Source organism: Plecotus auritus (genome assembly GCF_963455305.1).
Source record: "Plecotus auritus genome assembly, chromosome: 1".
Classification (NCBI taxonomy): domain Eukaryota; kingdom Metazoa; phylum Chordata; class Mammalia; order Chiroptera; family Vespertilionidae; genus Plecotus; species Plecotus auritus.
The window spans coordinates 94,458,222-94,481,179 of record NC_137770.1 but is presented as its reverse complement, the minus strand read 5'-3'; the positions used below and the strand labels follow the sequence as shown (position 1 = coordinate 94,481,179).

Sequence of the window (22,958 nt, the reverse complement as noted above, 5' to 3'; positions counted from 1 at the left end):
TGTGTCCATTTGCCAAGAGATTAGTTAGCTCAGCTCATTATACATAGAATTTATACCCCACTTCCCTCCATTATTTCCATCTTCAACAAGTATGCCTCTTACCTTAATTTTGTATCTTTTGATATTGGGATTTGTGCATGAGTTTCTATGTTTGTTTTTGGTGAGCTGGTAGTGACTGTTATATTTTTCACCTCCTGCCCCAACCCAGTCTCAGCCTTACAGACACGTGGGTTTGCAGTTGTATAATGCAGGCTTCCAGATCTTATGCTGGATTCATCCTGTACCTACTTACTGAGAGTACTCCATGTTCAGTGCATTGTCAATACCTCTTTATTAAGTCAAGACAATTTTTGATTCTTTAGGAGATACAATGATCAATATTTCTCAATTTTTGAAGTAAATGTATCAATCTCATATTAAATATTGTTTCCTTCCCAAATGAAGCCAAAATACTATTATCATATAAAGTAATTTCAAAATACAAAGAATCAAAGAATATGACTGCCGTCTTGATTATTTGCCAGTGGGAAGAAGACAAAATGGAAAACTCAGTTCCAGGTGTCAGTGACATCTATTTTTGGTTCTCTAGACCATTGGTTCTCAACCTTTCTAATGCTACGACCCTTTAATACAGTTCCTCATGTTGTGGTGACCCCCAACCATAAAATTATTTTTGTTGCTACTTCATAACTGTAATTTTGCTACTGTTAATGAATCGTAATGTAAATATCTGTGTTTTCCGATGGTCTTAGGCGACGCTGCTAGCGGTTCTCAACCTGTGGGTTGCGATGCTTACCTCTTTCCTTCTCTCCCAATCCCTGAAATGCTAGGAACCGATTTTGCCAGGCACACTGAGCTTCCCTTTGGTTCTGCTCTTCAGTATCCATCTTAGTGCCTTCTCCATGAAGTCTTCCCTTCTGCTCCCTAGAGCTCTGTGGGTGGCTCAGTCCAGGCTGCCCTAGTACATTTATTTCTTTTGGCTGCTTCCTCTAATCCCACATTTACTTAAAAATTCCATTAAGGCAGAGATATCAACTTAATATATACTTTTAGTGCCTTGAACAGTCCTTTGCAATTCATAGGTGCTTGTTGACTTACTTTCATTTTCAAAAGGAACTTTGATTTCAAAGGATGTCAGGATGTCAAAAAAAACCCCACAAAAACGGTTTTGCAGCATGGTCCCTAATTTGATGTCACGGCGCTTAAATATTTTACTGCATTAACGTGCTACGAGGACCCATCGTAAAGGAGGGAATTGGTGCGGTTCTTTCCTCCGCGTTGGAATTCCATGCTTGGCTCTAGGAGCCACAGCTGGATGCTGGCAGCTCATGCACACAGGTCTGCTTCAGAGGAGCCAGAGAAGCCTGTGGACCGTGAGGCGGGAGTCCTGGCTTCTGCTCCTGGCTCAGCCCCTGGAAAGTGGCATCTCAGGACCTCCGTTTCCACTTCTTTAGGAATAAGTTTGATTTCGATTTGATATTTTAACTCAATTTAGTCACTACCTACCACCACAGGATGGACCTTTTACATTTTATTTCATCTCACTGTGACCTTGGGCAAGTCAGTTCTCTGAGCCTGACTTTTATAATATGGATACAATAAGAAATATCTTCCTCCAGGATTTAAATATAAGGAATTAAATGAAAAGTGAGACTAAGAATTACCTGGAGGTACTTCCTTTCCTCTCACAAACTAAGGATGCTCACAATCTTGGCCTCTTCAGGGGTGAGATCAGATATGAAGACCTTCCATTAGTGACTTCCTAATCCTAGTATGGTCCTTCCGCTAAAAGGAACTTTGGGAACATGCAAAAAAAAACACCCCAGAAATAACCCCCGCAAACATTCTTAACGGTTTCCGCTTCCGGTTGGCTTGTTGCCTTGGTAACTAGGACGCACAACCACTTTGGCAGTTATGGCTGGGCTGCGCCCAGAAGGGTGTGCTGGCTCATGCGGGAGGCGGTGCAGCTGTGGTGCGGGAGAGCTGCAGCGGAGCCGGGGAGCCTGTCCCTGCTGGGCTGCTGCTGCTGCTGCGGTGGCAGCGGTTCCCAGTGGCGGCCCAGTGCTCTGTGCCAGGCTCTGTCCAAGGCCCGCCTCTATCCGGAGGCCCCGGGTCGCCTTCCTCCTCTTGCACAACCCCACCTACCACAGCGAGGGCATCTTCCCGGGGCCAGGAGCCTGCTGGAGTAGCCACTGAGTGGGGCAGGGGGAGAAGCCTGTGGGGGTGAGAACGAGTCAGATGGCCAGGTCAACCTGGGTTGTTTGCTTTACAAGGGAACAGTATCAAGCTGCACGTCCCAAGTTTTTCACAGGCCTGCAGGCCTGGGGCTACTGGCCTGACCTTTCCTTCAACCTGGCTTGGGGCTGTTACAGCAGCCGGCAATATGCCCCCGCGCTGAAGCACATCTCTGACTGGAGCGGGGCATCCGCCAGCACCCAGAGCTAGTGTGCATGACCATGAGGGCATTGATGTTGGCAGTGTTGGCAACACTGTAGTCCTTCACCAGACTGTGCTGGTGGAAGCCTTCAACCTCAAGGCAGCCATAGAATACCAACTGAGAAACTATAAGGCGTCCAGGAAGCCCTCACCTGCCACCGAAGGCAGAGGAAGAGTAAGACCCCGTGCCCCTGCACAACCAGGCGTTAATGAACACTGAGGCCAGGCCTACAGAAGGGTTTGAAAAACTAGTTTCTGTTCCAACAGAAGCCCTTTCCTCCAGAGACCTTTGCCATCCTGTCGCTGCTCCACTGCAAATAGGAGTACTTTGACATGGCAGCACAGGTCCCGGCGGAGAATGCCACTTGACTTATAAGTTCCTCACACCCTGTCTCTATGACTTCTTGGGTGCCATGCTCACTTGCCAGACAGCTCCTGAAGAAGCTTTTATTAAGTTTGATGGACCAGCAGGGATGCTGACTGAGCAGCTTCGGAAACTCACCGTAGAAGTACAGGAAGCAAGACACAATAGAGATGATGAAGATGTCAATGAATGAATATGATGACATCCTGGAGAAGTATATTCCCGTATTGATGGCCCAGGTAAAAAATATCTACTGGAACCTTGAAAATTATTCAATGGTAGAAAAGATCTTTCGCAAATCTGTGGAATTCTGCAATGACCATGATGTGTGAAAGCTGAATGTGGCTCATGTTCTCTTTATGAAAACAGATACAAAGACGCCATCCGTTTTCATGATCCCATAGTCAAGAAGCACTATGACAACTTCTTGAATGTCAGTGCTACTGTACTGGCTAACCTCTGTGTTTCATATATTATGACAAGTCAAAATGAAGAAGCTGAGGAGTTGATGAGAAAGACTGAAAAGGAGGAAGATCGGCTCTCCTATGATGACCCAGATAAGAAAACCTACCATCTGTGGATTTGGTGATAGGGACGCTTTACTGTGCCAAAGGAAATTATGACTTTGGGATTTCTCAAGTTATCAAAAGCTTAGAACCTTATAATAAAAAAACTTGGAACTGATACCTGGTATTATGCCAAAAGACGCTTCTTGTCTTTATTACAGAACATGTCACAACACATGATCATGTTTTGTGAGAGTGTCATTCAAGAATGTGTTCAGTTTCTAGAACACTGTGAACTTTATGGCGGGAATGTACCTGCCATTATTGAACAACCCCTAGGAGAGGAAAGAATGCATATTGGAAAGAATGCAGTCACATATGAATCCCGACAGATAAAAGCTTTGATTTATGAGATTATAGGATGGAATATGTAGTCATGTCTGATAATGGCTTGTATCATAATGGCTTTATATCTGTAGTTTGTACTGTTTTGTTTGTATTTAGCCATTGGCATCTTTACTTTGTTACATGTTGAACTTTGTACACTTTACAATTATTTGATTAAAAAAAGAAAGAAAAGGAAAGCCCAGCTGGTGGGGCTCAGAGGTTGAGTGTCTATCCATGAACCAGGAAGTCACAGTTCGATTCCCAGTCAGAGGGTTGTAGGCTCAATCCCCAGTAGGGAGTGGGCAGGAGGCAGCTGATTAAAATGATTGTCATCATTTATGTTTCTTTCTCTTTCTCCCTCTCCCTTCTGATTCTCTGAAATCAATAAAAACATATTTAAAAAAGAAAAAAAAAAGCGAGACTACATTTTCATCTGAAAGGGCAAATAGGTACTTTGATTGCCTCTCATTGGATTCCCGAAGAGAGCTGGCTCTACCAACAGTCACACCTCAGGGAGGATGACTGCCATGACAGTAATCCTTCGTATTTGGACAGTTACAACACTGTTTCCTGCCAGCTTTAGGAATCGCTCTGCTGAACCTGTGCCAGAAGCTGCCCTAGGAATTCCCCTTGCTCCCTGCTCTACCCACCACCTCCTGTCCTCCCGATTAATAGTGCAGCTGACTATTTACCTTTTATCACTTAGGGTGAGGCATTGCTCCAGAACTCTTGGTTTTGCCACTTTTTGTGTCTGACTCTCATTTTCTATATTTGTAAAATGGGGCTTGTATCTATCTTGAAGGAAATTAAATTAACCATTTCTGCTCCCCAGACTCAGAGGCAGGCATGCCTAACTTTCCAGTCCCCTTCTGCTCCCCCAAATACTTTATACATCTCTCTCAGATGATCTTTTGACTTTCTACCACTCTTAAGTGGTTTTTTGGATCTCACCCCTCCTGAAAGCCACAGTGGGTCTGTATCCATTGTGTTCTACTTAACGTAATTTTAGCAAGTTCTGTATTCAGTGAATGCTAATTAATGTGGGAGTAGAGAGCGAAGATGTCTCCTAAACTAGTGTTGCACCTGAATGAGGAAAATTTATCCCATCCCGTGTCTTCTCAAGGGAGGCATGATTTTGTATTTACTTTAAAATTTTTTCTTAATTGGTAATTTATCTTCTGACTTTGAAACAAGTCTGAAATCCTTGCCTGCTGTGGACCTGAGCTAACAAGGAAAGGTCCTGGAGACACTGCTTTCCTTCCATCGAACCTGGCAGGGGCAGAGCAGCCTGCCGTTCAGACTTGAGCTGACTTTTGACCAATTGCATGTGAAGCAGGTATGGGCCCTGCAGGGGCTACAGAAAGTACACTGTGGGATGGATCCGGGCTCGTCCTGCAGTGAGTAACTGAAGCAAAGACAACTCGGACAACTAGTGCTTTGCCACAGGATTCAGAGTCAATTTCCTTTGCTCCTTCCTTTTGTTATACTCCCAACCCTCCTCCCTTTCCCCGAGCTTTTAGTTCATAGACTCAATTGAAAGCACACTCATTTTTCATATTTTTGCATTTTGTGATTTTCTATCATTATGGAAAGGATGATAGGCCAGGGTAAGAGGGAATCAAATACTTCAAGTGGAACTGAAGATCTTAGTTTTCTCAAAAATGGGGTGAATTGGTTAATGTTAGACATTAGATAAACTGCCCTGGTAGAGTATGACTTGGTTATTAAGGCCTCCCACTCTGCAGCCAGGCTGACTGAGTTCAGAAAGACAAGTTACTTAACCTCTTTCTGCCTCAGTTTCTTCATCTGTAAAGTGGAGGCAGTAATGGTTCCTGCCTCATGAATATTGAATGAGGTAAGATTTGGGAAGCACAGCACTATACAAATGTTTGTTCGGTAAGTACATATGCTTACTGAATTTCATGAGTTCTAATTCTAACTGATTTGCTGTGTGTCATTTCTTTCATTCAGCAGAAATGTTCTTCCAAATGCTGAAATGCAAATGTAAACATAAGATTTGGTTTTCTAGGAAGTTTTTTTACCTTTATTTTTTCTAGCAGTTTCAGTGTTCCAAGTTAATAGTCTTAAAATTCACTGGGAATTGCAGGCAAAGTGTTTTCCTGGTTTCTCTTTAAAATATTGCTTCCAGGCATTTTTCAGGACATGTTTTGATTGGTAACTGTATTTTTTGTGGATTACCCATCAATAAAATCTTGTCTTAACATTTGTATTTAAAGATTCCCTAAATCTTATCAAAGATTCCCTAAAGTATTTCAGGATTTTCTTCAGATGAGAATTTAAAGACAACCATATTCTGACAACCAGACAGTCACAAACATTCTTTTTTTCTATTACACTTGGAGCCTTTAGAGAGCTACAGGTCAAGTTTTATTTTTCAGAGAGGGCAGCTTCTCACATCAAAGGAAGTTAAATATTGCAACTCCCTATCCCATATAGCTTTAAGAATTACTCATGAATTTGTTTTTCTATAGAAATAAGATAACTTCTAGGTCCCTATAGCTTCCAGGGTTAATGACTTCTGAGAAATGAGCAGTGACTCATGCAGATGACTGCTGCTCACCCCTCCCCCTCCCCCGTCACTCCCCACCTCTGTAACCAGGAAATTAAATGAGGTGATATGTGTAAAGCACCACCCTAAAGTGCCACCTGGTTACATGGGTCCTCAGGAAATGGCAGCTGCTCCAATTTGGGGAAGGGTATCAGAATGGATGTGGTTAAATGCCTCCTAATGTCCTTAATCCTGAGCCTGGCTTTTACCGATTTCATAATTGCAAGGAAGCCCTTATTCAAAACATTTCTCTGGTGACTGTGGTAGTGGCAGGGGGGAGGGGCAGGGGGGATGCTCTCCTATGCTTGTTCCTCCCTGGTCCCGGGCTGTGTGCTCGGGTGTGGGCTGGCTGCCACCCTCACGAAGCGCACGTAGCCCTGTCACTCAGCCGTCACCCAGCTGGCTAGGAGCCAGGCCGCCACGGGAAGGGCTGCCTTTCCAAACCCAAGCAGCCTGCATTGATGTGTGGATGTTCCCGGGCCTGTTTACTGTGCCTAATTGCAGGGCTCTGGCTGAATCCCCTCCAAGAGGAAGAATTAACCACAATTCAGGGAGGAATGACAATAGTCTCTTACATTCCTGGCCTCTGAGCGCTTCAGCGACTTCTTGGGGAAGGGAGATTTACTTAAGTTTGTGCAGGATCCCTGGAATAGAATCTTGATCTAGAGCAGTTAGACTTTAAGGACCCATGAGTCCTCTGTGACTGCGGGTATGTGTGCACATTTCCGGGGGTGAGGGTGGGATCCCAGCTCTTTAATGTAAGAATCTCATGGCACTATTTTCACTGAGCTAGGAGAACTACATAGAAAGTTCCAGAATCTTGGCAGTTGTTGATGGTTGTTTGGATGACCCTGGTTCTAGGACCCAGTTCATAGTAGAGTTAAACAAGGGCACTGATGAGAAGGTCTACCTGGGGACAGGTTTTCAAGTAAAGATGATACATTCCCTGCTCAGGATGCTCTGGCCTGACCAGGGGGCTGGCAGACCCACTTCACCAGAGCCACTGGAAGTTGGTTGCAATATCTTACTTTTCATTTTCAGAATTACTGACGTTCCTGCTTTGCAACAAAATTCAGGAATGGGGCATGATGATATTGTTCTGAATTGGAGATGAGATTATGTGTGTCAAGCAGTGTTGTGTGTATGTAGGTTCAGAGGCATTTTTAATGTGGAGGTAGGCAAATGACAGGGCAGAAGCAGTTCTCAGTGTAGAAAACAGAAGAGTAGAAAGTACTTAATAAGTAACGGGGTTTGTTGAAAGGATTACGGTAAATCCTCAATGTTGTCAATAGATTCTGAGACTATATAATGAAACCAATTTTACCATGGGCTAATTAATGTAAACAAGAGTTAAGTTCCTACGGCATCTCATCAATGTTAAAACAAAATGATGCTAGTCAAGGGGCTGCTGTACTTACTGCCAGATATTTGACTGGTGTTCTCAATTTCCAGAAACTTCTAGTCAGATGCTGAAACGTTGGGAAGGGGAATGTGGGGACTGAACACAGCTCATGTTGTTGCCCCCCAAAAGCATATTTCTTATTCCCTCCTCATTTTGTTACATTAATCTTTAACTAGAGGCACTAGGAGGAAATAGCTAGGCCTCTGTTAAGTCATCTAGCAAGATAGATGACAAACAAGATGCTAAGATAGCTAATGACACTGTGCACAAAGTTCCCTACTTTTTTCTCTAAAGTACCTACATTGCCTACAGCTAATTTCTTTTTTTTTAATTTAATAAATCTTTATTGTTCAGATTATTACAATTGTTCCTCTTTTTTCCCCCATAGCTCCCCTCCACCCGGTTCCCACCCCACCCTCTGCCCTTATTCCCCCCAACCCACTGTCCTCATCCATAGGTGTATGATTTTGTCCAGTCTTTTCCTGCACCCCCCATACCCCTTTCTCCCCAAGAATTGTCAGTCCACTCCTTTCTATGTCCCTGATTCTATTATATTCACCAGTTTATTCTGTTCATCAGATTTTTTATTCATTTGATTTTTAGATTCACTTGTTGATAGATATGTATTTGTTGTTCATAATTTTTATCTTTACCTTTTTCTTCTTCTTCCTCTTCTTAAGGAATACCTTTCAGCATTTCATATAATACTGGTTTGGTGTTGATGAACTCCTTTAGCTTTTTCTTATCTTTGAAGCTCTTTATCTGCCCTCCATTTCTTTCATTTGTGGTCTGTTTCGTTGTCTCCGCATTTTCGCTGCTTCCCTGAGTTGATAGAGTGGCTTTGTGTGCTAGGTGTTCTATAGGGCCCAGTGGCTCAGCCTCCCCAGTTACCTGAGGTGGACACTCTTGGTGCACCCCTTCGTGGGCTGTGTGCACAGTCTTGTTGTGGTTAAGCCTTGATTGTTGTTGGTATCACTGGGAGGAATTAACCTCCAGGCCAATTGGCTGTGAGGATCAGCTGTGTCTACGCTGGGAGAACTTCTGTGCTGGAGACACCCTTATGAGACAAGACTTGCAAGAGCCTCTGTGCTCAGCTTGGATTTGGCGGAGTCTCAGGGCAGAGCAGGCAGCCTCGGTTTCCTGTCAGCCCTGCCCTAATAGGCCCCTGTGTCTCAGTGTCCCGTGGTAATTGCTGCAAGCACCTCTGAGAGAAAGCCGCCCTCGAGTTCCGCCCACTGCTAGACAGTCCAGTTTCTCCCCGAATGAGTCTGGGTCCCCAGAGTCTTGCCCGGAACTGGAGTTCAGTGCAGTCGGGAGCTTTTGTCTCCCTCCCGCTTGAGAAAGCCAGCTGCATACTCAGTTGCCCACCCTCTCCGTGCACGCGCGCCTCAATACTTATGCCTTCCGCAGTTGCTCTGAGTCTCAGTGTGCTTTTCTCTTTCCTGACAGTCCAGTTTCACCCTGAATGAGTCTGGGTCCCCAGAGTCTCGCCTGGAACTGGAGTTCAGAGCAGTCAGGAGCTTTTGTCTCCCTCCCTATAGAGAAAGCCAGCCGCGTACTCAGTTGCCAGTCCTCTCCTAGCATTTGTCTCAGTACCTCTGCCTCCTGCAGCTCCTTTGAGTGTCAGTGTGCTTTTCTCTTTCCTTCTAGTTGTAGAATTTCCACTCAGCCAGCCTTCCTGTGGTTCTGGATGATGTCCGTTTTGTCTTTTAGTTGTAGTTTTGAAATTGTTGTGCGAGGCAGCAGTTTAGGTGTTTACCTATGCCACCATCTTGGTTTCTCCATGTACAGCTAATTTCTTTAGGCCAAGCTAGAGGAAGTGAGGATGAACATGTAAAAATTCTAAGGTACTTTTGAAGCGTATGCGTTGTTCATCATCACATTGAGAGCTTACTGTTTTGTTTAACTTTGCATAAAGGAGGCGACTGACAGCAATGTGAACTTTGTTTAATGACATTTTCTTGAAACTCCTGGAGAAAGCTTTGCACAGTTGTCATCAGCTTGTGATGATGCCTTGTGAAGATTGTACTGTAGTAATTTAACTTAAGTGAAGAGTACATACCCCCTTGAAGAGTACATACCCCTGGACAAGGAGGATAGGGAAAGGCCTCCGTCTCTCAGTTACTGCCCTTGCAGAGGATTTCTGGAGTTTTCTTCACTCACTCCTTGTCACAGCCAAATGGAAAATAATGGAAAATGACATTTTGGCTTAATTTATCTTTTGTGTTATTTTAAATTTATTGTTGAAAGTACTACATATGCTCCCCCCCTTTTTTCCCATTGACCCCCTCAACCCTGCACCCACCCCTCCCAGGCCTTCACCACGCTATTGTCTGTGTCCATGGCTATGCATATCTTACCTAATAATAGAGAAACATGTAAATTGACCGTACCTCCGCTACACCCACAGCCAATCAGAGTGAGTATGCAAATTAACCCAACAAAGATGGCGGTTAATTTGCATACATACCTGGGTCCTGGGAACCTCCTCAGCACCCAGGTCACTCCCAGCTGGCCATTGGGCAGAGGCTTTAGGCTTGGGAAGGGGCCGAGCCTGCGATCGGAGCGGGGGTGGGGGAACCCCTTTCCAAGCCTAAAGCCTGGGGCGGAGGCTTTAGGCTTGGGCAGGGGCTGAGCCTGGGATCAGAGGGAAGGGGAAAAAATCAGTGGAAACATATCTTCAGGTGAGGATAAAAATAAAAATAAAAAAAGAAATGTCATATCCTATGAAAGACAGATCTTGAAAATGCTTAAAGTTGTCATTTTTTCATGGTGAAGGGACTGGAGTCAGCGTTGATGAAAATACCTTTGCAGCTGCGGTGACTGGCAGTGGCTGCAGCAGCGGGGTGATGGGGCTGGTGCCTTCCCCTGATCAGCCCGGTCGCCTCCCGCAAAGGGAGGCCAGACTGCAGCTTAGGTCTGCTCCCTGAGGGCTCCCAATATGTGAGAGGGGGCAGGCTGGGGTGAGGGACCCCTCCCCAGTGCACGAATTTCGTGCACCGGGCCCCTAGTCAGTATATAAGTTCCTCAGTTAATCAACACCGTCTTTAGTTTTTCTGTTTGGTTTTTAGAGAGCAAAACTTGCAAAGATCTTCCCATTATTCTCCCACACCAGCCTTTCCTGTGGTGCCCTCACTTAGCACTTTGAATACATAACGATGTTTTAATTTCTTGTTTTCTTTTAAACTAAGAAAATTTCAGTTTTAGAGCAGCTGCTGGCACATGCAGTGCCTTTGTTCCAGTTCTCAACACCTCCCCACAGTGAATTACCAAATGAGGCCCCTTCCCCAGCAGGTGCCTTTATGAACATAGGACATAAAGTGTACAACCACAGGCTGCCCTGCTTACTGTCCATTTTAAATGTACGTGTTAAAATAAAATTGTGCTGAACACAAACCACCCAGAAAAATGACCCCAGGAATATAGCCTTTGGCACCTCTACCCACGGACTAGAAACATTGGCAAGTTTGTCACCTAGGCTGTTGTCACCCGAATATAAGTTATACCCATTTCTGGCCAGAAAACTTCAGCTATTACTTTCTCCACTATGATAAGCTGCTTGGCTGTTTTTCCAAGCTAAAGAATGTGCATAGTCTTGTGTATTTCTTCTCAACTCTTTCCACATCTAATTTTCCAGGTAGTTAGTGCCTTTTGGTGGAGTGGGAAGGATCCTGGGTCCCCTTCTCTTTGTCCACAGTGGACACGGGGGAAGGACTTGAGGGGAAGGAGGTGTGGAGGAGGCATGTGGAATGTGAATGGCATTGAGTGGTGAGGCTGTGCCTTTGAACAGCAAATATCTGAACCTGGAGAAGAGAGCAGGGAAGGTGCCCATGTATAGCCCAGGAGCTAATGCAGGGTGGCTCGATTTCTTAAGAGAACTCAGACAGTGATCTCCAAATATAGCCTGATGTACTTTTTTGAGGCCCTAATTTAAAAATTGGGATAAAAATATTCAGGAGTGTTAACCCACAAATCCAGTTTGGTTGTCTACTGCTATCCTAGAATGTGAGGATTTTGTAATACTGGGCCCTCATTGCAAAGGAAGGTAAATTCCATAGTGTAGGTAGCATAGCATGCACTCCAGAGTTCTGACACATACATATATACATGATTGGCTTCAATTATTTGTGCTACTCACAAGCTCCAAAAGCTATTTGAATTTGCCAGCTCTGGATTTGAAACTACAAATCCCTTAAGTAGGATCAGATCCCTGAAGGAGACATACTGAAGCCGCAGTTGAGGAAACAGAAGCATGCATATCATCAGCTTTAAAAATAGTAAACATTAGGCAGCATAAGGAGTATCTCCTTCGAGCCCCATAAACCCATTTTACAGATGAGAAAACTGAGATGTAAAAAGGTTAAGTACAGGTTATTTTGTACTTAGATTGCATTTTATTCCATGTCTGCTGTGTTCAAGACCAATTCATAATTCAAAACAAATCCTTCCAAAGATTGGCTGGTATTTCTGCATAGCAGTTAGATGGGTCTTAGCATTTGGCAGTGGACCAAAATGCCAGTTTAAAGGTCACTCAGTCAGACAGCTTTGAAGTTATGCTATTTTTTGACACAATTTAAAAAATGGATTCCCATTTATTATAAATTTTGCAAATAAAGTGAGACTTGATTAATATTTCAATGTGTGGAGCTAAAATTTATGTAAAATGCCATTTTATTATAACTTGTTCAAGATCAAGTCATACTAGTGAATCTGGCTCCAAAGTTATGCGTGATGTAAAATACATTTCTATAAAAATCCGTGTTGTTGCTTGTTATTGGAGAACTAGTGAGCCTTCCTGGAGGCTGGGGTGGAGCAGATATACCCCCTTGCCACCCGTGAGTCTAAAATGATCATCATTGCTGAAAGGACAGTGGAGGTTGCCAACGCCAATTTTTGAAATGGGTTATCTGTGGAATCAAGCTGTAGTTGGTTTCAATCAAGAACACTCTATTTAGGCATTGGAATAGAAAGCCTGGACTTCCATTTTTCAACTTTACCTTTGGGATTGATGCGATCTGGTTGTTTATGAAGTCAGCTTACCAATAACTCTAATAGAGCAACTGTTTTCTTTTCCACGTGTAGCATTTGGGGAGCACATTTTGTTACCTGTATTTGGCTGTTAAAGTTTACATATCTGTGTCTATCTTGAAAGAATACATACACATTTCCTGCCTGAACGTGACAGCCACAGTGTCTAGAATACATTTCTTTGGTCTGGACCCAGCCTGGGAGCCTGGGAGGGGTTCATCCCTCAGCTAATTTTCCTTTGGCTACAGAGCTGTGGAGAGGCCTGTAAGGTTGGTGGGAGGGTGTCCACACTGGGGTCAGAGGAAGAAATGCGAAATGCATAAGGGGATATGTGGATTAAGGTGCACATCCAACAATAGAACTATAAGACTATATAGTATATGGGTTTGTAGATGACACTGACATTTCAAATATTAACCCAGTCAGGAAGTTTTGGCAAATACAAAGTCTTTAATAACTGAGACATCTTCCTGATCTGTGTCAGTGTCATTGCGTGGCCCATTTGTCACATGATAATTAAAGTACTTTGGGCCTGTTGGTCTGAAGCATTCTCCTCCTTTACATACTCTAAATCCTTTCCCGAGCTTGATGAGGTTTAGATAGCAGCTCAGTTGACCCAATCGGTTTCCGGGGTTTGTTCCTGCCCCGTGCACAAATTGGCACAGAAATGAGTGACTCGTTAATGACGTGATCCTTGCTTTAGAACGTATCCTAAGCCTCCTGGTTTTAGACCGTGCCAAAGACCAGCAAATAGCCAGGAATGTGCGCAAGCCAAGACCCATCTCCTATGGCTGTTGTCCAGAAAACACTGATAAAATTGACTGTATGAAGTTTTAACAGGCCCACTGAGGGCCACAGTGATTTCCTTCCATTGTTTCGAACTTGATATGGTGGCTGCAGGAACCAGGAGAAAGGGTGAAGATTCACTCTGGCCAGAGAATTCTCTCTGTTCCTCTCGCTTGAGCAATCAGATACTTTGCTGACACTTAGAGGTTTTGTCCAACTGGTAAGGCCCCTGGAATGTGCTCGCTCTTTCTCTGTGTGTGTTTTTCAGATGCAGCAATTCGTAAAGGATGTGCTTTTGTGAGTTTGTATCTAATTTTTCAATATTTGAGTCTAAGTTGGGCCCTGAGATAGATGTGCACTTCACAATGCCCTGAAGAACTCTCTCTTGCTTTTGGGGGGCTGATGCTTAGATTTAGTCTTAGATCTTCTTGGACTGTCAGAGGCATGTAACTCAAGCCCCTCTTTATGGAAAAGAAACCAAGCCTGGGATCACACAAATAGTTGCAACTAGTGTGAACTAGGTGGTAGGCATCCAGACAATTGACCTTTTCCCTGGAGTTGAGCTGTTTGAGAATATAAGTTTACGTAGCATTGATGGAGCACTTTTTCTTTTCAGGGCTTCACAGTGGGAGATGCTGAGATGGTAGGGAACGCAGCTTATAATTATTTGTAGCTTAAATGACTTTCATTTTTGGCTCAGTGGTGGCTCTTCTAATCCTAATAGCTGCTTCTAGGGATGGGTAATTCCCCAGTCATTATTGGTGACTCCATTTATCTCTCCTTCCCCAGCGAGGCCCATCGTTTCTGTTTGCTGCCTGCCACCTTTCCCCCAAGCCATTCTTTGCTTGGTGGTACCATCATTTGTTAAATCTTGATGGCAGTAGCCTCAACATTTCACCTTCTGAAAGATGTTCAAGCTGACAGCCTAACTTTATCTCTAAGATGACATTGCATTGACCTTTTGGATGTTCAAAGGGTAGGGTATGGGATTGCTAGCTGCGTAGGGATATAAAGTTTGATAGATATGGTGACTTAAGCTTTAAGAGCACCATAAAGCCAAGTTACCTTCAGACTTATTATTGTCCCAGAGGTATGGCTTTGTATTAAGTAGGTATGCAATGTGTGCGACGTCTTTAAAGCTACATGCCTAGTTCATGCCTTTGTGTTACCACTGGCAGTGACTTGGCACCCACGGCATTGAAGCTGATTCATTAAGTGCACCAGCGCATTAGTTTGGGCCTCTATCCAACAGATTATTTTACCAATATAACAATCCTGCCATTTATAAGAGAAAGTATGAACTGGATTGCTACATGTATATTGGAAGATAGGTTTTAAAAATGACAGAAATCTATAATGATTTAGGTAAAATGCCAACATACGCTTTGGAGGAAAGAGTCATTCACTAATTCATTCATTTATTTATACCAGATTTTAAACAGACACCTCTATGTATCAGGCACTGTTGTAGGCACTAAAAATACATCAGTGACCGAAACAGGAAAAATATCCCTTTTCTCATCTTACGTTGCCAGTTCCAGTATCTTCCCTGTATATATCTCATCTCTATAAAATATTTTAGAAATATGTCAGTGTCTGTGAAAAGAACTAGCTTTTTGCACTTTGCCTATGTTTTTCTACTCCTCGCTATAATTTCTCCATAGAACAATTAGAGGTTTGTTACCCTCTTAACAGTAATTCTCAGGAGAATTTATAGTAACTTAATAGTAACTTTCAGTAAAGTTTTTAGTATGACTTTCTGCTTTATTCCCACACTTGGCTGACACAGGAAGCCCTTGGGAAAAGGAAGAGAACTTAAGGTTATCATCTGATTTGATAATGATCAGTAGAAAGAAGACAGACATTGAGAAACATAAGCTGGGTGTCTGTGGCTTTTTCTAGGAATCAGGCCACCTGGTTCTATGCTAACAAGTTAGGACAAGCTTCCCATCGACCCTTCCCTTTTCCTTTTGTCCTAAGCACCTTACTGAGCAAGCCTGACCCTTTCCTCCAAGATATTTGTAAATACTTGTTAAGCAGGCATAATCCCTACATTCCATACCTAGGGATTCCGATTTTGTGGGTCTAGGGGGGGAAACTGCTATTTTAAAAAGGAGGGTTGAAGAAAGGTGGGCATCCTCCTGAGATGTATATGGGTTACATTCTACAACCATGGAAATATTGTTGAACCACTTTCTACTGGGCTGAGCCATAGGGATGACTTGGCCTTTAAATCTTGTATGCTGAAAAGTCCAAATTTATGCAATGAAGAAGCCAGCAGACACCTATAGATGTCACATAGTACCCAAGGAGAACGTGTTACTCAACTGTTCACTAGTGGGAGAAGATTGTCTCAGCTTTGTTAACCATCTTTCTCGGGGTTTCTTCGTAGGCAATGGTGGCTTGCTACCCAGGGAATGGAACAGGTTATGTTCGACATGTAGACAACCCCAACGGTGACGGCCGCTGCATCACCTGCATCTACTATCTGAACAAGAATTGGGATTCCAAGGTACTTGGAATAATGGGAATAGAGTGTGGGGTTAGAAACTAAAGGAAAAGACGGCAGATGACTTAGAGGAGAGTTTGGAGTTCATAATTCCCACAGATGCATCTTTTCTTTTTCAACCCCCTCCCACACCTCATGGTACTAAAGTTGAGATGAAAATAATGGATATCAAGTTAATTTTACAGGGGTAGGTAGAGTCATTATTAGGATATGGAAGGAGTGGTTGATGAAGAGAAGGTGATTTGTTATTTTAGGGATCGATGTTTTTAGTGTAGTCCAGAGCTGATGGGACTCTCAGTGCAGAATAAGATGTACACTTTTTTCTTCTAGCAGCAACATTGAGAGAATTCCACAAAAATAGAGCTGTGGGATATAACCTCCCCAAGCGAGGCTTCCCACACAGTCCTCTCTTGGGGTGATACATCTGACTGGTGGCTGCCTGCCACGGCTTACTGTGGTTTGTGAATGCCAAAGCCTTTATGGTTTATTTTTGTATTTCTGAACATATAGATAGATAGAGATACGAAGTCTGGTCCCACACGTACAAACCTTTGTCTGGAATGTGTATGCCTTCTGAACGTTGGGGATGATTTAGGAGTCTGAGAAGTCAGAACTTTTTAAGCCTGTTTGGCTTTTGAAACTTCTGCATCTCCATGTCCTGTTCATTGGGGCAGCTGCCGGCTGTCGCCGGGCTAGGACATTTTATCTGGAGTCAGAGAAACTAAACCTGGGAAGCCAGTGGATCAGTGGCAAGGCTCATCTCGTCTCCCTGTTGGGAATCATGATTAGAATTCATCCCTTGATTGTCCTTTAAAAATTTGAAAGGTGGTATTACAGGCAAGCAAGTGAAGTTGTCAGGTCAGTGAAAATAAATGGTGAAATATAAAACCATTCAGCAAATAGTGGAGTGCCTGTGTGCCAGGCATTGTGTTGTGGGAAACACTGATGTATGAGGCCTGCATTCTACCCTGCTATGGTTATTCTAGTAGGACAGATTGGGCATACATGTAGCATGGAAAAGCAATTCAATGAAAAGAGAGACACATGTAATAAAAGGTACAGATAAGGTGATCTGAGAGTTCAGAAAGAAAAGCATGTCACTTCCAACTAACAGAGTCATATAGGAGCTAGTGGAGTTCAGAGGAAAGCTGTAAATTCTAATTGAAGGGGAATAATTATTATGTGGGATGACTATCCTAGGAAGCTATTAAAATTAGATTGAACCATACAAAATTGCTGGGGTTTTTTTGTAGGTCAAAATCTGTCGCATATTAGTGATTTGTATGATTGGACCTAATAGAACTCCATTTTGTGTCCATGGGCTTCATGAATGGGGGGTGGGAAGGCTTCCTTTGGCATGAGGTCAATAAGGAAATAGCTCTAGCCAAGTTTGAAATAAACTTTAATACAAAGTATGAGACTGAATTAAAAATGTAGGAGTCATATATTCTTAGAGTGGAGATTGGAAGATGGCTTTGTTTTTAAACAAGTCTTAAATATCATTGTTAATTAACTATGTATGAGGCCAGAAAATAATCTACCTTCTTTGTGGCCCTTAGCTACATGGTGGGGTCCTGCGGATATTTCCAGAAGGGAAGTCATTCGTAGCAGATGTGGAGCCCATTTTTGACAGACTCTTGTTCTTCTGGTCAGACCGCAGGAACCCACATGAAGTCCAGCCTTCCTATGCAACCAGGTAACAGCCAGGGCCTCGAGTCCTCATGAGTAGTTTCTTGTACAAACACCAGTTCCTGGAGAATTCTCTAAACTTGTATCTTATGCAGATGAGGGAGTAACCACACCCCAAAGTTGATAGCAAATCTCTTTGGAGTCCATTTTAATTTTTCTTAAAGTGGAAGCTTTAGTCTTTTTAAAAAATATTTTTATTGATTTCAGAGAGGAAGGGAGAAGGAGAGAGAGATAGAAACATCATTGATGAGAGAGAATCATTGATTGGCTGCCTCCTGCACGCCACCCACTGGGGATCGAGCCCGCAATCTGAGCTGAGCGTGTGCCCTTCAGTCCGCAGGCTCTATCCACTGAGCCAAACCAGCTAGGGCGCTTTGGATTCTTTAGTATGCAAAACCTATCGCCGGTTTGAATTATTAACAAACTGTTTTCCATTAGGTGAGCGTATTGGATTCTAAATTTCCCAGAGTATTTTTCTCTTCTGTCCTTTCTTCCCCACTCCTTTCAAAAACCTAATGTTGAACTGCTCCCCAAGAATGTTGGCTGTCACACACCAGGAATTCTGTCTGGTCAACTCTGGATGAGTTTATGAGTTGCCAGTTAAAAGCAGAGAAAGAATCTTGTGGAAAGAAAGAGGAATTTGTTTTGACTTCTATTCTTTTATTATCCTTTTCTTAGCATAAAGTTGGTTTGGGCTCACTGTACCAATCAGATCCCAACAATTGGATATAAAATATTAAAATAATCATGTCCTTAGATCATACATGGGAAGATTTTCAGAGTAACTGAACAACTTAGTATTGTTTAGTATTAATCTAGAAACTCTTGATACAATATTAATTTTGGATTCTGCCTTTCATTTGCTGTTGTTTTATGGTCAATGCTGTAAATCAGGCAGTACTAGAGTGCTGTGGGTTACAGCTTGAATTGGGAATAGCAGATCTGGGCGAGGGGTGAGAACATGGGTAGAAGGATATTGACTAAACCTTAACAAGCCTAATTAAATTAAATTCATTGAATTAAGTTCACACATGTAAAGTTCTTAAGATTTATGTGTCCCCCTCCAGAAGTCACAGATCTGAGTCCCACACAGAGTCACATATTAAATGTCAAAGTGGAATGTGTCTTAGGTGAGCAGGTAACTAATTCTACCACCAAAGCCTGCTTGTGGCTTGCTTAATGGGTATAATAATTGGACCCTGTGGTTTGTGCCAGAATTCCCTTGTTATTCCACAATCCCTTGATGGCCGGAGTCATAGGAAACATTAGCGAACATTGATGGGAAGCCATTGAAGAAAATCAAGTGCTATAGAAATTTGAGTAGCTAATAATAGTTATAAAATGGAACTTTGAAAACTCACGCATAAAGTAACTCCTATTCCAGCCTAGCCCATAGATGGGATAAAGCTTATTAATGAGAATACAGTAGATAGCTTGAGGGCATCATTATTCCATTGCATCTTTGCCTCGGTGTCCAAAACTAAAGAAAGACAGCCGAGAGTTTTAGGTGTCCTGTCATTTAAGTAAGTTATTCTTCAAAGCTTCACTCAGAGGTCACTTCCTCTTCTCTGTGCTCTCCCCACCAAGTTGGGTCTCCCAGTCTTTAGCAGAATGATTCCCTTCTAGTCCTTTCTGTGTAGATCATTGCACGGCCTGTTACAGTATTTGTTAAATTGCCTGTCTCCCCACTAGGGGCTGAGTTCCTTGAGGAAGAAGCAGATATATTCACATGATCATTGGAACTCCCATTGCCCACATTGATGCCTGGTGCATACTTGGAATTCCTTACACGTTTTATTACATTTAAATAGAATTGAAACCAGAGAAGTGTATTTTAAATTAAAATTGGAATGGATTTCTAAAAATAAGGGACATTTTAAATGTTGGCTTTATGAATGACTCTGAAGGGAGATTGTAGTATGCATTTTTATTTTTTGGTAGTATTTTTAAATCTCTTTTCTTATATCTGCTTATCTTTCACAGATACGCTATGACTGTTTGGTACTTTGATGCTGATGAAAGAGCAGAAGCCAAAAAGAAATTCAGGAATTTAACTAGTATGTGTTTGATAATTTTCTGTGACTTTTGATCAAGTCAATCCTTGACTTTTATTTAATTTTTAAAAATATATTCTCATCTACTCTGTTCATTCTCAGCTGTGCCTTAGCTTCATATATAATGACATCTTGATGGGCTTAATCCTGAAACCCTAGCCTTAGCTCTGCTGGAAAAATCAGAAAAATGCAAAGGACATCCTTTGTGAATGCCTACTTTTGCATGAGAGGTTATAATTGATGGGAAATTGTTAACTTTTTATTATTAATGTTCACCCATCCAACATAACATTAAATGTTGCCCATAATTTTGTCACATTGCAAAGGAAACATGATGGAACCCAGCTAGAATGATTCATTTATTGGTGTGAGACTGTGACTCCCAATACGGAAACTGGGTTCATGTGATATAAACTGAATATGACTTCAGAACACCCCTGTCCCCTCAGTACAGCATTTTCCCAAATACATTTTACAGAAACACTAATCCTGCTAGTCTTGCCAAGGTAGTTTATGAGAAGGTAAATTCTTGGGCCCTACAATATGGGAAATGTTACATATCATATTCCTCTCTTGAAGAGTCACAGTCCTTATTGGCATATTAACCAAGAAAAAGTAATCTAAGAAATCCTGCAGTAAAGGCATACATAATATTGCCTAACTCATGACCCATTTGGACTATATGCCTATCAAACAACTAAGAAAACACATTTTGCTAAACTCTGTCAGGAGGCACTCTGCTCAATTTTGTTGTGTAAGATGGGAGGTATTTACTAGAGCTTTTTGGGTGACATTTGTGATATTAAACTCATCAGATCTGACTCCTTACTCTCTTCATTTTCTTTTCTGTCCCTAATCCAGGGAAAACAGATTCTTCCCTCACTGAAGACTGACTGTGTGCTCTGAAATCCGCTGGCCTCATTCATTTTAGCAATGGTTCCTGAATTCTCTTTAAGAGTTGAGACCCAAAGAAGGCCTCTTCAGTGAATTGGTGATGTGCAACCCCCTCCTGCTTGCATCATTTACATCCCTGTCTTGCCAATGGTACTTTGTGTTTTCTTGCCAAGACTGCATCCATCTTCAGACACTCTCTTTGCCAGATGAACTCATTGTCTAACTCGGAAAACACCTGCAGACGACCTCTTTTGCCAGCGGTTTAACTGATAGCTTTGGTAATACTGTCTGTTAAACAAGAGCCCAGAAGCATGGGCGAGGGACTAAATCTTATTTGCACTTTATGTACACTTCCTGATTTGAAAGGAGGAGGCTTACAACGAAGACAAAATGGTGACAGGTGCCACAGAGAGGCATCTTTGAAGCCTTTGACAGCAAGAAACAGGAATCTGTGCCATCTGAACTATTTCCAGATGTTTTTAACCCAGGGCTGTTGGTGTTTCTGTAGAATTATCTCAACCTAATGACATTCTTATCTCTAGAAAGGGCTGCTGTCTCAGTCACCCATTTATAAGTGTCCTGTGGGTAGATATTCCTTTTTCCTTGTCCTACAACCTGGACTTTTGACCTCTGCCCCATTTTACTGAACATATGACTTTCTGATAAAAAATGGCAACACCAGGTGTTTTCTATTTTCACTTCTTACTTGGGGAACCTAGTTCCTCAGAGGCAAAAACTAGACATTAATTGTTTACTTGCTTTGTTAAAATGGAATTTGAATTTAAAGCAAAGGGGGAACAATGTACCTGGTAGTTTAGAGTCAGCAACCTCTGATACTGGTGTTGAAAGATCTGGGTGTACAGATATACAACAAATGTGTGTGCATTTGAACATTTTGAGTGCGAGATAGAGTTAGAAATGTGGACATTCTCATTCTTCAGTTTCCTTTTAAATGAGCTCACCCTTCTTTAACAAAATAAAATAATTTTTAGAAATAGGGTGCTGTATTTAAAAAAAGGAAATGGAAATAAAACAAATGTCCTGAAAAGCTGTTTGAGTTCTTTCACGGTTTCTGTCCCGAATTGCCTTTTTCAACAGACTGGACTCTCCAGATCCACTGCGGTTGGCAGTGTGGAGAATCATGGGACTTGCTGGAACTGTGGAGGGTCCTACTGTAAGCACCGATCCTTGAAGAACTTTGCATCGAGTGTCTGCTCTATGAAAGTTACTCTTCCTAGTTTTCAATTCCATTTTCATATTTTAAAAATCATTCAATTACTTGCTTGGAAATCCCATGAACTTTAAAGAGCCAGGAATATTTTTTTTGGTCATTTTCAGACTTTGCAAGAAACAAGCTTATTTTTTTCCTTTTCTGGTTTTAGAAAATTTCTAGCTAAGACATGTCTTCATTCTCACAACTGCTCTCATTTTTTTTCATAGTACTTATCACCTTCTAACTTGCTATGTAATTTTCTTACTTATTATGTTTATTATCTTGTATCCTTCCTCTAGAGCAGTGGTTCTCAACCTTTCTAATGCCGCGACCCTTTAATACAGTTCCTCATGTTGTGGTGAGCCCCAACATGTAAATATCTGTGTTTTCCGATGGTCTTAGGCGACCCTGCTAGCGGTTCTCAACCCACTGCTGTAGAACTGCTGCTGTAGAGCCTAAGACCATCGGAAAACACAGATATTTACATTACGATTCATTAACAGTAGCAAAATTACAGTTATGAAGTAGCAACGAAAATAATTTTATGGTTGGGGGTCACCACAACATGAGGAACTGTATTAAAGGATCGCGGCATTAGAAAGGTTGAGAACCACTGCTCTAGAGTGTAAGCACAAAGAAGACAGGGATTTTTGTATGTTTTTAATCAACGGGACGTATTCCCAGCACCTAAAATAGTGCCTGACACACAGCAAGGACTCTTTGAAGAAACTCCCTCTCCTACCTTCGCACGTCAATGGTCTGATTAATTTCCTTCATCTTTGGCAAGAAGGACTCGCTAGAATTTTTGTACATACATCTCTCATTGTTGACTTATAAATCTAGGCTAAGAGTTTTAGAAAGCTTTAGGCATCGTGTCATTTCATATTTGTTTACCTATTTGAACAGGTCATTGACCACTACGAAGCTGAAAATTGAATGAAGGATTATACCCTTTGGTAACTTCCACTAATAGCTTCAGACAGGGCAGACACATTCCTCCTTTGGAACAATTTTGAAAAATGTCATTAAGAGAGAAAGAAAGAAGGTTGTTTCTTAGGAATTTATAATCTATAAAATTGTAACTAAGATTTTTTTCCATGATTACTAATGTCATGGGAATG

At 42.2% G+C, this 22,958-nt stretch overlaps 1 protein-coding gene and 1 pseudogene across 2 annotated transcripts in view; both read left to right on the top strand.

The window, feature by feature from the left end:
- The window catches only part of EGLN3 (egl-9 family hypoxia inducible factor 3), a 29,722-nt gene extending 8,054 nt beyond the window's left edge, over positions 1-21,668 (top strand). Inside the window, exons 2-5 of the mRNA XM_080667707.1 lie at positions 15,871-15,990; positions 17,547-17,683; positions 19,660-19,733; positions 20,592-21,668. Of these exons, the coding sequence (XP_080523833.1) occupies positions 15,871-15,990; positions 17,547-17,683; positions 19,660-19,733; positions 20,592-20,623 (363 nt within the window). The 3' untranslated portion in view covers positions 20,624-21,668. The remainder of the gene's footprint in view (positions 1-15,870; positions 15,991-17,546; positions 17,684-19,659; positions 19,734-20,591) is intronic.
- LOC308254277 (intraflagellar transport protein 70B-like) lies at positions 1,950-3,740 on the top strand (annotated as a pseudogene). The gene has a single exon. The product of its transcript is annotated as an intraflagellar transport protein 70B-like (transcript).
- Positions 21,669-22,958: the final 1,290 nt, after the last annotated feature.